This window comes from Mastigoproctus giganteus, chromosome 6 (assembly GCF_048544385.1).
Source record: "Mastigoproctus giganteus isolate SK-2022 chromosome 6, ASM4854438v1, whole genome shotgun sequence".
In the NCBI taxonomy this organism is placed as follows: domain Eukaryota; kingdom Metazoa; phylum Arthropoda; class Arachnida; order Uropygi; family Thelyphonidae; genus Mastigoproctus; species Mastigoproctus giganteus.
In genome coordinates this window covers 178,432,376-178,448,566 of record NC_143580.1, presented here as the reverse complement: position 1 = coordinate 178,448,566, position 16,191 = coordinate 178,432,376, and the positions used below count along the sequence as shown (strand labels likewise).

At 36.6% G+C, this 16,191-nt stretch overlaps 1 protein-coding gene across 2 annotated transcripts in view; it reads left to right on the top strand.

Moving 5' to 3' along the window:
• Positions 1-12,204, top strand: part of LOC150084776 (transcription factor YY2-like) — a 294,908-nt gene extending 282,704 nt beyond the window's left edge. For both annotated transcript variants that reach the window (XR_016547074.1, XM_090375533.1), the window contains one exon: positions 11,760-12,204. Coding sequence is in view for 1 of the 2 variants with exons in the window: in XM_090375533.1 (XP_090231659.1) it covers positions 11,760-11,826 (67 nt within the window). In the remaining variant the exon portion in view is untranslated. The remainder of the gene's footprint in view (positions 1-11,759) is intronic.
• The last annotated feature ends 3,987 nt before the right edge of the window (positions 12,205-16,191 follow it).

Genomic DNA, 16,191 nt, shown 5'->3' with positions numbered 1-16,191 from the left:
ACAGGCAAATAGTAATAATTTGTGTATTTAGATATAGTATTGTAAACTGATAACAAAAAAAAAAAAGAAAAGCAACCAATTTTTATGAACAAAACCAAGGAAACTTTGCTTCTGTTCATCAGTCACATTGCCCATTCATTCAGAGTATGCCAACAAATTTTCAGTGCTTCATCTACTGTATATGGTACAGACCTAACTCACTTAGCACTCGTAATTGGTGCCATGATATATCCATAGAATATAATGTAAATAATTTTAGCTGGTCTGTGTAACCAGAGTTTTTGGTTGATTGTAAGGTGCCATTTCTCTACATAAGAATATTAAAAGTAGCTGAAACATTTGATTATTGTGGCGGCTGTGAAGTAAGCTTTAAATATAAATTTTGCAGTAAATACAGTATATGTTCAATAAAATGCAAGAAAGCTTATTTTAATAATAGAGCTAATTATTATTATTAATTAATATAATTATTTTAAAATTATAGAACTTTAAATATATATATATGTATGTAGCATTAGTAGGGCATATGCTACAAGAAAGCAAGCTTGTATAGCATCAGCCAAAACAAAAACACCCTTTGCATTTTACCCATCCATTCACTCTGAATATTTGTCTAGTTCTGGCTTGCATTTATTTAAATTGCTGACCTCCACTACAACAGATGGAAGTTTGTTCTGACTATCAACCACCTGCTGGCTAAAGGTGAATTTCCACACGTTTATTCTACAATTATTATTATTATTATTATTATTATTATTATTATCCATATGATGCAAGGAAGCCTGAGGGTTATGCTGCACCAGGAAAAAAAAAAGTTCCCGAGTAACCCTGAGAGAGAGAGAGAGAGAGAGAGAGTCAAAAGTAGAAGGGAATCGCCAAGAAAGAGAAGAATGATGATATCCAGCTCAGGACCCTGGGTGTGCCAAGCCCATACTCACCAGATGTGAGCCCCCGGGGTTAAATTTGTCTTTCATCAATTTGAATTTATGCCCCCTTGGGTGAGTAATCATAGCAAGAGGAAGAATTGCATTACATTGAGCTTGCCCAATCCATTCAAGCCCTTATACAACTCAATTAAATCACCTGTTGCATAAAATTTTTTTGGCTGATGCTGCATAAGCTCATACACTTGCTTTCTTGCATCACATGCCACTACTACTACCTCGCTGGTGCCTAGTTTGCAGAACTTGGGCCTTTCTTGGTAACACCAACCCTTTCTTCCCAACACCAATCTCGGTGCCCTTATTTCTATTTGTTCCAGCAGCTCTACATCATTTCCTACAATGAGGCCTCCAGACCTGTATACAGTACTCAAGGTGTGGCCTGACCATTGCCTTGTACAAGGGGACAATCACCTCGTTATCCCTGCTAGCAAAATTTCTGTATCATTGACGACACCATGAGTTCCTCTTGCAGCCTTTTTGCACTGCTCAGAAAACTTCATATCTGACTGCACAATTATACCCAGGTCCTTTTCATTCCCGGCTACCCTGAGTTTAGCACCACCCAGTTGATATGTTAATCCGCAATTACTGCTAACCATACGCAGTACTTTATTTGTAAATGTTAAACTTCAGTTGTCAGCTCTCAGCCCATCTGCCCAACTTAATCCTGTTGCAGTAACATACTATCATTAACAACCATGCGAACCTCCGTATTATCTGCAAACTTAGACATTAACCCTGATACACCTTCATCAGTATCATTGATAAATACCAAAAACAACAATGGGCCCAACACCGAACCCTGGAGGACTCCACTAATAACATTAGTCCATGAAGAGCAGTGTCCATTGATAACCACTCTCTGTGTTCTCCCACTCAACCATCCCATAATACCATACTGCTCCAATGTGTAAAGTAATCTTTCATGTGCCACAGTATCAAAAGCTTTCCTAAAATCCAAGTATATGATATCAGTTATTCTTTGCATCCAGTTCCTTTGTAACGAGTGACTCCATTACTTTTCCTTGGAACAGAAGTTAGACTGACAGGTCTATAATTACCAATGTCACCCTATGACACCCTTTGTGAATTGGGAACACATTTGCACATCTCCATTCCATGCAGATGTGCAAATAAGTCCAAGTAAGCTTTCATAATTATGGCTAAGGGTTTGCTTACTTCCTTTACTGCCAACTTTAATATATGCCTTTGCCCACCTAACCTCCTTTGTGACTTTATTACAGACTAGCTTATATCTGCCATAGGCTTCTGTATCACGTGATAATTTATATGCATCCCATGCATATTTCTTCTCTGCCACGAGCCGCATTAATTCATCTGATATCCATTTAGGCCTAAACCTTGAACAGTGTTGGTTAGTTGGTATGAAAAGCCTGGTTGTTGTTGTTTTTTGGGTTTTTAGGATCATTAACAACTAAGGCCATATTGCTGCAGGGATATGCGGTGGTCATTCCCTGACCTTTCTGCATCCTCCGTGTTTGGTGGTCACGGGCTCGAACCCCGGTCTAATCAAGAAGCGTGTGCTATGCACTGCCACTCCTGCCCACCTGGCTACGGAGGTGCCTGAAAAACCTGGTACCCTCCGAGATTAAGTCCCTGTAGGCTTCCCATTTAGAATTCATCTTTGCCAACATCATCAGTTGATCTTACTGTATAGAATTTAAAAACTGTACAGTTTTTAAAATTCTGTAGAGACCACTGTAGTCACCTTTATGAAAGAAAAAACCCTTCACCTTACCCATGTTGGTAGTTACCTCTTTAAGTAAATCCCACATCAGTACACTGATCACTGCCACATAGTTTTCCTAAGATCTGCAGATTCTTAACGAATGAAGCATCACTGCTGATAATCAGATCAAAAGTATTACTCCCTCTGGTTGCCTCTCGAACATGTTGCTGTAGAATCAGTCATCCAATAAATCCACAAACGTCCTGCTAGTGTGTGAGTGACCCACCACAAGTTGCAGTCAGTATCTGGAAAGTTAAAATCCCCCATTATAACACATTCTGATTTACTGGCCCACTCTATTTCTCTGCACGATTGCTCATTATACTCATCAGATTCATTAGGCCTACTCTTTCATTTTTGCTTTCCTACTCTCTCACACCTACTCATTTTTGCTTGCCCAGTAGTTATGTTACACTGACTCAACATTGCATTGTCCACAATGTCAAGTGAATGCACTTCCTTAGATTTTGTTTCCTAACTAACAGCTTAATCCCTTCAACCTTCCTATCCTGTCTATCCTTTCTCTACACATTGTACTCTCCAAATTCCAATTAACTCTACTGCTTATATCTATATGGCATCATATCCCACCAATATCTGCAAAGATGTCTTGACCAGCACTTCAAATTCATCAAATTTATTTACTATACTCCTAGCATTGGTGTGCATACAAGTATATGGTAGCTTATTACTTAAGTTACCCTAATACAACCCATGTATTTACTTGTTCCATGATGACTCCCAGTATCCCCTGAAATCCCCAATACTTCGCTTTGCAGATTGTGGCTACTGTTAATCTATTAGTCTTGTGAATAACAAGCTAGCAGTTTTCTGACCCACTTAACACTGCCTTGATAGTATTAGCAAATATTCTTGCGCCCTTTCTATTTAAGTGTATCCATCCCTGGAGAAACAATCTCTCCTAAGCACAGACCATATTGAGAAAAATTTTACCCCTGAGCCTTGCACAATCTCTCCTGGGCCGAATTGACTGACAAGATTCTCATCATATACTCCCTCCAATTGTGTTTTGGCAGGATTGCAGACACTTTCAGATTTAACCCTAACTCACAACTTTTTTTTCAACACTGACTGACCTGTGCTTGTTAATTAATTCTGATGTGTACAACAATATCACCCGTTGTGCCCTTTAAAAATGACATCTGCTCTACAACGTCATCAACTTTTGCCCCTGGCACACATACCCTGGTCCTATAACAGCTATCCTTTTTGCACAATATATTTCCCATCTCTCTGAAAACAGACTCACAGACAATAGCTAGCTCCTGTGGGACTAGCGCATTCTGCTCTGAAGGTTGGTTGCCGCTGTGTTGCCTGATTATGAAGTGCAAGCTCTGGCATTGATGTGGGCAGCTGAAAGCTTGATGGATTCCCCAATCAAGCTTTCAGCTGCCCACGCGCAAAGACATACCCTTGGCAAGATCATGTCCCATCCCATCCCAGATAGGTCTGATAAATTTTGATATAAAGGTGCAGAGATGGGTGTTAACTCATGATTATATATTGCTTTTCATATATATATATAGGTCTGATAAAGTTTGATAAAGGTGCAGAGATGGGTGTTAACTCATGATTATATATTGCTTTTCATATATATATATATATATATATATATATATATATATACAGTGAAACTTCGCTTTAAGAGAGAGCCATGGGGAACGAAAATGTGTCCGTTAGAGAGAGGTGTCCGCTAACAAGAAGTCTGAGGGAGAAAAAAAAAAAAAGAGATAAAAAAAATCGTTAAACATTTAATGTGAAATTAAATTAAATTATATGCAGATTTTGCACAATATTTTTGTAAATAATATACATACAATTGTGCTATGCATATTATGACTTTATCTTAAGAAAAATACATACAGTAATCACTTATTTTCTCTGCACCTTCTTCCGGCTGATAATTTTATTTTCAACATTTATTTGGAGTGAAGAAACCATCGAAAGTCCTTCAGTATCTTCTTCAGCGGCAAAAAACATTTTTAAACGATTGATTTGTATGAGCGCTTCTTCTATTTTCATCGGTGTTCGTCGTTAATATGTTCTTCGACAGAATGACCTCCTTCCATTTCTTCATCCTCATGAGGAACTTCTTGAAAAATTTCAATGATAATGTCGTTGATATCTAGAGCACCATCTTCTGTAGTGAGGTTTGAGTCTATATCTTTGTAGCCATGGTCACTTGTAGCGGAAGTATCGTACATTATCAATAGATGTTGAAGTTCTTGTCTTCTTGGTGCTCCACATTGCTGTTCACAACTTCAATTTTTGCGTTTGAGAAGCCAGACTTTACAAAACAGTTCACGACAGTTTGTTTTCTAATTGCGTTTACTGAAGAGGAAATCCATTGAATCGCATCTAGGATGCTGAGTTTCTTTGCAAGGTCACTCACACGTGTTACATTGTTCATGTTTGCAATGAGATGTCTTAAAACACGTTTTCTGTAGTGAAGTTTAAATTTTTTTATTATCCCTTGATCCAAGGGCTGACACTCTGCAAATGTGTTTGGTGGCAGAAAAATGATTTGAATGTTGGACAATTCAATGTGCAGGTGAGATGCAGCATTATCCATGAAAAGAATAATTTTTCTGTTTTGACGAATCATGTTTTGGTTAAAGTGACTTATCCATTTGCTCATGATATCTCGTGTCATCCACGCTTTTTTATTAGACTTCCAGTCAACATCCAAAAGATTCAACTTTATGCCCTTGAAACAACGAGGATTTTGTGGGTTTCCTATAACAAGAGGTTGTTCAAAGTCTTCCAGCATATTTGTACACAATAGTGCAGTCAAGCGTTCCTTAGAAATTTTTCCGCCCTGGCACTTTTCGTTTTTTAGACTCATTGTGTTTTCAGGAAGAGCTTTAAAAAAACAACCCTGTTTCGTCACAGTTGTAAATATTCTTAGCTTCAAAATCACGACATAAATCTTTCAATTTAACGGTCCACTCTGTTACAACCCCAGTATCAACAGATCCACCTTCACCACTTACGGTTTTCCAAGAAATTTTATGCCGAGTTTTGAACTTGTCTAGCCATCCCACAGAAGCTTTGAACTCATTTACTCCCATAGATTTCGCGACCTGCAAAGTCTTTTCCCTAATAATAGGCCCATTAATGGGAATTTTTTTAGCACGTCCACAACAAATTTTTAGTCCAACAGTTTTCAGGAATGATTTTTGAACCTGATCATTTACGTGTTGCCAAAATTGTTTGAGCAGTTCATTTTTTTTCTTTAGGATGTCGCTTACCTGCGTCTTCCCGATTTTGAATTTTACAGCGAGATTGCGAACATTATTTTTTTGTCGATCATACACATTAATGAGTTCGACTATCTTTTAAAGTTAAGTGTTTACGAGAAGACATTGTGCACTTCACACGACACTGAACAAAACTGAAAACTGAAACGACGAAAGGCCGACCATATTCACCCTGCACACACCGAATTCATCAGAAGTTTTACACGTGCCTTAAAATTCTTGAAAAAGGGTTTAGAACCGCGACGTAAACCTTGATAAAATTCAGAGAATCGGAAATAGAAAATAAACACACAATTGAAGCAATACGTGGAAGAAACATTCCTAGAAAAAGGGCCGTGAGCTCGCCCGCTGTCCGTTATGGGGAGATCAAATTAAGTGCTAATCTAAACGAAACAGTGCAGAGAATGTCCGCTAGACAGAAGCTGCAAACACTTTAAAACCAATGGAGGCGAGTTGGGGAATTTGAAAATGTCCGTTGTAGAGAGAGAGAGAGAGAGAGAGAGAGAGAGAGAGAGAGAGAGAGAGAGAGAGAGAGAGAGAGAGAGAGAGAGAGAGAGAGAGAGAGAGAGAGAGAGAGAGAGAGAGAGAGAGATGTCGATGTCCGTTAGGAGAAGTTTCACTGTGTATGTATATATATGTATAAAAATTTACAATAACAGCTTATGATACTGTTGATTTTCAAATTGCTTAAAACCACTAAATTAAATCCACTGCTCTCCTGAATCCAATCATTTTGGAGTGTCCAATTTAGTTTCCAGTACCTTTTTCGCCTTCATGATATTAGTATTAGCTGATTTGCTTATCTTTTTCTTTTTAAGTGACCTATTTGAGCTTATTTTAAAAAAAAGAAAGAAAGAAGTTAAAACTACCTGGACAGTTAACTAAAATCAATTACTTGAACTCAAGCACGCAAAACAATATGAAAACCGAAACTAAACTGAAAACTGCATTTCTGAGAGGTGCTACTAAGCAGAGTGTAAAAAAAACATTTATAAACAACATTTCAGCTAATTAGAATCCCAATCTGCCTTCTCCCCTTTTCAATAACAGTGTATAAGTGTTTTTATTTTCAAATTATATCATTGAATTGCCATAGCATTTTGCATCTGTGAACACAGGAAACTTTTGGCAGTACAAGCAGCTAAAGAAAATTAGCTCAGAGATGTAAATTATTCATGAACTTGAAAAATAAGTTTTGGGCAATAAACACAGCTTTCAAACTTTATCCTCATAAACTTCAAATGCTTTGCAGCATTTCCAGTTTGTTCAGCAATTCAGCCATTTTCTTGTGAATTACAGTATTGGTTAATATTCAATCTAAATCAAACCCCCCTCCCCTTTGAAGGGAGTAATCGGTAACTCCACCCAAGGCATTTGGAGTGAATAGCACTATTTCCAGATTAACGGTGCAACTCGTGGGGGTGGGGTAAAAAAATACAAAGTGCTATAGCGAAAAATTGCTGAGTTGGGGACAACTGTATAATGTAGTTATTTATTTCTTCCTGTATGTCAAAATACCTGTAATGTCAAAATACTCATTTTGACATTTGCTGGTTCACTTTTTGTCTGTAGAGTTCATTATCTTCATCTCAATCAGTTGGCTTGTAACATATGCCTGTCCTCATATCTCTTTTCCCAGTGTTTGCCACAAGACTAATTCGGTATTACACTGGAATTCATGTATATTTTGGTTTACTGTTTTAGAAGCTATGTGCCTCTTGCCCTAGCTTGTGTAATAGCCAGGCCTGTGTGGATCCCCAATAGACCTAATTCTTCAGTTTTCCATGCCACTTCATAAAGATGTAACTACTATTGTGAGCAAAGAGAAGAGTTTTTGCTTTCGTAAAAGTGACTATGGTGGCCTCCGAATTTTTCAATTCTATACAATGAGGACAACTGATGATGTCACCAACAGCAAATTATAAATGGAAAGCATTGAAGAAATTAATCTTGGAAGCTACTAGGCTTTTCATACCAACTAAGAAATACTCTTCAGAGTTTAGGCCTAAATTGATGTCAGATGAACTAATGAGACTCGTGGCAGAGAAGAAAAAATGCAAGGGAAGCTCGTGGCAGAGAAGAAAAATGCAAGGGAAACATAAATTATTTGGCGACACAGAAGACTAAATTAGATATAAGCTAGTCTGTAATCAAGTCATAAAGGAGGTTAGTCAAGCAAAGGCAGATTACAAGAAATCTTTGGCAAAGGATGCAAAGAAAAACGGCACACTTCTTTACTTACGTAAATTCTAGAAGGAAGGGAATGGATCAGATTGGTCCACTTGATATTGATGGTTCGACTGTTGAAGATCCTATCAAGAGGCGCCTCTGTAGCCAGGTGGGCAGGAGCTGCAGTGTGTAGCACACGCTTCTTGATTAGACCGGGGTTCGAGCCCGTGACCACCAAATACAGAGGATGCGGAAAGGTCAGGGAATGACCACTGCATATCCCCAGACCAATATGGCCTTAGTTTCTAATACTCCTAAAACCCAAATAACAAACAAACATTATCAAGATTATTGTCGTAGGCTAATTCGGTGTATCTCTAGAAAAAATCAGCAGTCCAATACTATGCCATACCATAGAAGCATTTTTTCCTTTTCCTAGCTGTTACCAGACTCAGATTTTTCCATCAGATTAAGCATTGTAAGTTGTGTTTCGTCAATCTCAGTAACTTATTTCTGCACCTGTAGTGTCCAGTTTCTGAACACAGCACTATTTTGTAGCCATTGCTGAATATTAACTATGGTGTGTATGCACCATAGCTTATTCATTAAAGGTGTTATATTACAGTGGCCTTCATTCAGTAATTATGGTGGCATCCTCTTCTGAACAACCTGGGTGGTTTTGCTGAAGCTGTATTTATTTTATTTTATTTTTTTTTTTGCCAACACAAATTCATTGACTGTGTTGAGTCCTGTTTCATAGTGTGCATTTAGGCTTGATAAAAGTCTGCTCCATCGTGGCATTTTGATTGACACCGAATGGCATACATTCTGCAGTTCAATTTATAGCTATGAATTATGAGTATATGCATCCTTGGATTCAGAGGAGATCCCTGTAGATTGGAGATGTGCAAATGTGTCTCCTATTCAGAAAGAGTGAGTAATTTCAGTCCTGTAAACTTCACCTCTGTTCTAGGAAAAATAATGGAATTAATGGTGAAGGAAGTATTGCAGGATGAACTTTACAGGAATAAAGTTATATGGAATTAGAGCATGGATTTATTAAGAGGAGATCTTGTATGAGCAATTTCATTGGATATTATGGTGCAGTTAAAAAGGAACTGAATGCAAAAAAAATAATTTTGCTATCATACACTTGGATTTCAGAAGAAACTCTTGAAACTGCTATGCATTAAAGACTGCTGTACAAATTGGAGTATTGTGGCATTGGGGAAAGTTACTGCTACAGATAAAGTGCTACAGATAAAGACTAAGTGGAAGAAGGCAGGTGGTTATAAATGGGCATTGCCATTCTTGGACTAATGTTATTAGTAGGGTCCTTTGGGGTTCAGTACTTGAGCCCTTACTATTAAGCATTAACTGTATGTATTTACTGTATATATGAAAATATGTCAAGCATATTTTTTAAGTTTGTAGATAATATAAACAACATCAAGAATCAAAGCATATTATTGGAAAAGGAACTAGAAAATTGGGCAGGTGGACTGAGAAGTGGCAATTGAAGTTGATATTGATAAATTCATCGTATTGCATATGAGCAGCAGATCCCAGAATAACATACCAGTCAGGTTCTAACATACTCAAGTTGTGAATTTTTGTTTGTTAACGTAGTGTATAGCAGTTTCATTCAAGCAAGGTTTGAAATTCCATTGTTTTCATCATTAAGAATTTGCCACCTCAGTTTTGTTAATTCAGTTTTTCATTTCTTTGCATGAGGTGTGATTAAAAAGAATATTTCACTGTTTTGTAATATACTACATATTGCCTTTGAAGTATGCATTGCGAGCATGTAAACTTATATGCTGATTCTAGGACTTAAAATTCACTATGATATGTTTCAAGTGGCACCCCCCCCAGTTCCTTTGTTTTAACTTCCTGATTGTCTTGCCGTCTAATATTGGTCAGTTGAGGTTACAGAGGTTAAAAAACAAAACCAAGGCATTCCACAGAACACTTATTCCAGTAAGGCTAATTCACCATCTGCCAAAAGTTAAGTAATTGAGAGTGAGAGGGTATTTGAAAAAATTTATTACTGACACTAAACACCCAGAGCATTGCTCACAACATGCTATATACCAGTTTGACAAGTCTTTTGGGGCTAATAACGGTTGCTTATTATAATTTGAATTGTGTACAATTTTATACCATATCACATCTTCAGAAATAAATTATTTCTTTTGCTTATAATTTTTTAAAATTAATGACTGTACACTAAAACTTCACTTTAATGGACTATGCACAGGGTAGGCCTGTGTATTAAATTAAACTCGAAAGAAATGCATATAGTCAGCAAAGTTAGCATAATGTCATGACAAAGCCTGTACTCTGAAATAAAAAATATAAAATGTAATGCAGAAGAAGCTTTCTTATCCAGTGTGATTGGGACCAGCAGTTAATCAAAAAAGTTGGTTAAAGGCAGTAAATCATTAGAAAAGTTTACTCAAATACACAAAAATTTTCACTTAAAACTAATTCATTTACATATAGGCCATAATTTTCATCTGTTTAAATGATGAAATGTGATGTTTTTCACCCTAGTCTATTCACTTTTTTTTTTTCTTTTTTTTTTCTTTTTTTTTTTTTTAGTAAGCATCACATTATTGACTGTTGAATCAGTTCAGCATAATGTAAAACTGTATCCTGGGTCTTTTTGGCCCTAGATTTCATTTTATTCCTTTCTTTATATTTAAATCTGTTTGTTACAGTGTGTGCGCAATTTCCACACTGTCTAGGATTTCATTTTCCAACAAATTGTTGGAAAATGAAAATCAATTATATGAAAATAACAAAAGATTCAACAATGCATTGTTGTTGTAAATCTTTGTATCTTACAACTAGTCTGAAACCAATTAATAAACTATGTTCTTCATTATCTTCTTGTAGTTCAGGATGGTTAGCCTCCAATCAAAGTTTTCCCCAAGGCTTAGGAAATGTTGGACTTGGGATTTCATTTGATGCTTGTAAACATCTTTGATTGTTGTGTCTTTAGACATTCTGGAACCTCTTGACTCAGATTTGATCAAGGATGTTACATTCAGTGATAAAAACATGGCTTTATGCCCTCTTCTTTGAGGTCACAATTGGGATGTGAAAGAGCATTATCCATAAAAACTGCAATGTGACATGGGCATCAGTGTTTTAAAGAGTTCTGGGTTGATTAAGTGGAAGTCAGTTAAGAGGGCTTCTATTGTATTGTATTGTATTTTATTGTATTTATTATATGGAATATTCTGAAGGCCTTGAAATTTTGCCATTTTATATGGTGCCATTGAAAACTGTGATTAAAGCTTATTCCTAGCACCGATAGACATTTATGACTCCTTAAAATTGTCTGAAATCTGCAGGTTAATACTAGGTAAAGATTAGGAAAATCCTGGCTTGCTGGCTCTCTGCTAGATTGCAAAATTATTTTAAGTGATGGTAACCGCCATAACTTGGATAAAAGCTTGGTTTAGTTGATGTTCTCCATTATTTCAAAGTCCATTAAATTGAATTCTTTTAAAGTGAGGGTTTACTGTATGATAATAAGTAGTACATGTAAGTGCCTATTTTATTTATCAGGTCATATTTTTATAATTATACTTTCTTTTTTAACAGAAATAATACCCAGAGGGTAGCTGCAGTGGAACCTCAAAAGATTACTTTCTCATTTGAGCAAGATTAATAGGTTAATATACTATCACAAAACCAGAAAAGACTGTGAAAATGTATAAATCTCCTTGTGCAGAAATTCTGAAAGCGTTGCCCGGATTTCAGGAATACTGTGGTTCAGAATAGTAATGAAGCATTAATGCGAGCCCATTATGTGGGGGCTGATACCTCATTATCATTTGAATTTATTGGAGGAGGATAGAGAATTTGGCACATGTGCTTTCACTCAGTCCATGATGGCTGTCATTGAGGCTTCAGTCTCTACTTATTCACGCACTTTATAACCATTGTTATGTTTGTGTAATGTACAGAGGTATTCCTAGCTTGTGTATCATGCAATTTGTTATTTTCTTTTAGTTTCCATAATGGAACATCTGTGATTCTTTTTATATGTGGGGGGGATAGAGAGAGAGAGAGAGAGAGAGAGAGAGAGAGAGAGAGAGAGAGAGAGATCATTGTACTGTAAGTCAAGAAATTGGATTTACAGTTATATCAATATTGTATATATATGAAAGACATTTGGAGGATCGCTGAATTCAGCTTTCTTGTGCCATGCAGTGCTACCAGTGGCAAGTGTGTATTGAACAAATAAATGGACTTTAATAAACTGGAAAGTAATTCTGTCACTTGATGTACATTGGAAACTAAGAAATCACCAGTGTTTTTGTATTAGTTAAAAAGAAAACCAAACAGAATGATCATTGGATGTATATCAACTCAGTTAATTGCTTTTATTTAATGGTTGAATTTCAGATATTTCACAACTAAATTATTCCAATTTATACTTACCATTAGTTGGTATATATCTAAATTTCTTGGTCTACAGTACTTGCTGTTAATTAATGAAAATTCCCTATATTAGTGTAATGCTTCATGAAAAAGTAGTAGAATAGTGGATTAAGGGAAGTTTCAACTTCTTTTATTCAAACTGTATAAAGTTTTCTGAAAGTTATTCCTTTCACATTTTATGCATCTAACAGATAAATTGTTGTGCTATTACCATACATGAATCCATATTTGGTTTCTTGCTGTTCTGGTCTGTAATATTATGAATAGCCTTGTATTTTTAACACCAGAATGTGCCAGTCAATGTATTTATTTTCACTACTGTTTTTGTTGATATATTTACTTAAAATCATATCTAGAAAAAGAATAAGTGGGGGTGTGTGGTGTGGGGGGGTATCTAGTTAGTTACATCAGATTGGAGCGGAGATGTATCCTGGTCACTGAATTGCTCACCATAAAAATAAAGATCTTCCTTTTTTCATGTTGAGCGATTATTGCTGTTGATTTGGTATATAAATAAATTTTACTTTGGTTTTAGTGTTATTTCCAATTTTTTTTATTATTATTATTGTTGTTCTCTAATAGCTGTAGTACAAAAGTAAGTTTTCAGTATTGCTTTTCATTTGTTACAAGAAATTTTAATCGTGCTATCAACTCTTAATTATCTGCCTTTGAGGTATTATTATTATTGTTGTTCTCTAATAGCTGTAGTACAAAAGTAAGTTTTCAGTATTGCTTTTCATTTGTTACAAGAAATTTTAATCGTGCTATCAACTCTTAATTATCTGCCTTTGAGGTATTTAAGAGAGGGAAATCAAGAAATTCACAAAAGTTGCCAATTTTATAGTTTTTAACTGCTTTTGGAACAGTTTGTATTTAGTGTTTTTTCCAGTAATTTTATCTTTTATTTACAGTAGTTTCTTTTTTGGTGTCATGTGCATCTTAACTGTTGAAAATAGTGAGCAAGGTGGTGAAATTTGTTGCATACACATGCAGTATCAGGAAGCATATTAACTGTAATATACACACACACACTGTGCTGCCACTTTATTAGCTACAGCCCTGCTGTGTGCACAAATGGTTTGTCCCACAATGTTGCGGCACATGACCACACTTGTGGATATAAATGCAGCAGAACAACCTTTCTATTATCAGTTAAGCATACAAACCATAGTAAGAATTGGGAAAAGGAGTGATCGAACGGACTTCGAACGTGGCATGGTAGTAGGTGCAAAGCATCTTTGGAACGGCAGTTGTCCTGAACTTTTCCCACACCACAGTTTCAAGAGTGTATCAAGAATAGTGCAACGAACAGTAAACAACCTCTCAATGGCACTCCTATGGAAGAAAATCGATTATTGATGAGAGAGATCAGAGGAAGATGGCTAGAATTGTGCAAGCAAACAGACAAGGTTGTATTCTGTTGCACATCACGCCAGAATACAACCGTTGTGTGCAGAACAAAATATCGCACCGGACCACTAGTTGTACTTTGTCACGAATGGGCTACAACAGCTGACAGCCACCTTCACCTACTTTTGTTATCAATGAAGAACAAGAGAGCACACCTCATGTGGGCACAGCAACACTGGCACTGGACTATCATGGATTGAAAAACAGTTGCCTGGTCTGACGAATCGAACTTCCTGGTGCATCATGTTGATGGAAGGCTCAGAATTTGGCAAAAACAACATGAATCCATGGATCCATCATGTTTGACAACTACTGTGCAAGATGGTGGGGGCAGTGTTATGGTGTGGGGAATATTTCTTGGCACACGTTGGGTCCATTGATACTCATAGATTCACATCTGAATGCCACATCGTTGCTGATCAAGTGCATCCGTTCATGTTGACAGTTTATTCTCAGTCAGTTGGTTACTTCCAGCAGGATAATGCTCCAGTGCACAAAGCCCGAATCACTATAGAATGGTTTCAGGAACATGACAATGACTTTTCTTTGCTGCAGTGGCCCGCTCAATCCCAGGATCTCAGTCCTATTGAACATCTTTCGGATGAGCTGGAAATGGCTGTTCGCTGCAGGCCTACACCTCCGTCGAATCTCAAGGAACTGCGTGACACAATCGTGTCTGCATGGTACTCCATTTCTGCACGTTTTCAGCATCATGTTCAATCCATGCCTAGACGAATTCAGGCTGTTTTGAAGGCTAAAGGAGGCACAACACACTACTAGGTAGGTGTACCTAATAAAGTGGCAGCACACTGTATATATATATATTAGAAACCTTCCACATTTTAGGGGGGGGAGCACAGATATAAAACATTATCATTTATGTATAAAATCCATTTAATGAGATACATTCGACTTTTACAATGGATAGAAACGTATATTTTGGGTGTATTAACTTCACTCATACACCAAACTATAGTACTTGCTGTCCTGAAGTCCATTAGGCTTGAATTCACACTATTATTCATAGAAAATATCTATTTTCTGACCATCTCAAAAATTGCTGTTATAGTGTATACTCAGACTGTGTACTTCCCCATTTATTTAAAACACCAACCATCTTGAAAGTATTCATCACATTGAACTTTGTGATTTTTGCATTTCATTTTCTACTGTTTCTACCTCTTCCTTTGCCAGCTTCAGAATGGCCCATCATTTCAGTTGAAGTTTTTTGATTTCTTCAATGCCATTTTTCTTTCATTGTTTGTGTCTTATGCAGAAGTTTTTTTTTTTTTTTCTCAGAAGTTTCCCAACTCCATGCTGATACATTCCACACGGAAACATTCTCCTTGAAATGTTCATGTTTAATATTTCTACAACCACAGAAATAGCAGCATAAGTAATTCAGTGAGTAGAGCTGCCTTTTTTGTAAGTTTTCAACCATACACCCTTTCTTTATCAAGAAACTTTATGCAATAGCTGCATTACAAGGGAAAAAGACAAATACTTTTTTTGGTAAAATGTAGGAGTGCCTGAGATGCATTGCTTTACAATAAATGTTCATTAGGAAGTATTGTAAGTTTTTTTTTTTTTTTTTTTAATTTCTTGGCTGAAATTTGTTAAGTGGTCAGCAACATATCACATGAGACAGTTTAAGTAATCTCTTTCTTCCTCTGCAGTATCTGCCTCATTGATATTTGCACAAGTATCTTGTTGCCCACGTCAGATTCATCAGAAGCGGGTGCCCCCCACCCATAATGATTTTCTCTGAAAGAGGATTTTTGCTAAATTTTGGGTTGTAGGATGAATATCCTCTTTTCTCTGGATAATTTGAAAATGTCATGAATTTTAATGCTCTTAGTGCCTTTCAGTGCTGCTGAGGCTGCAAATCCATTATCTGCAACAGTGATGGCCATCCTCTTCCTGCAGCATCGCACGAGTTGGAAATGTGTCATATTCTACCTAGAGACAGATCCAAGAGCCTCCGAACACAAATTGAGTTTGAAAAAGATGAGAAGGGAATAAATAAGCTACAGGCTACATTTTACAATTTGATTATTACTTTTTTTTTATAAAAATATCTGAAAAAAAGACCTGAAGGTTGTTTTAAAAATAATTAATCATTCTTCCCCTATTGAGCAGCACTGTGCTCCACCTAATATTTTTGCTAAGTGCTTGAAAT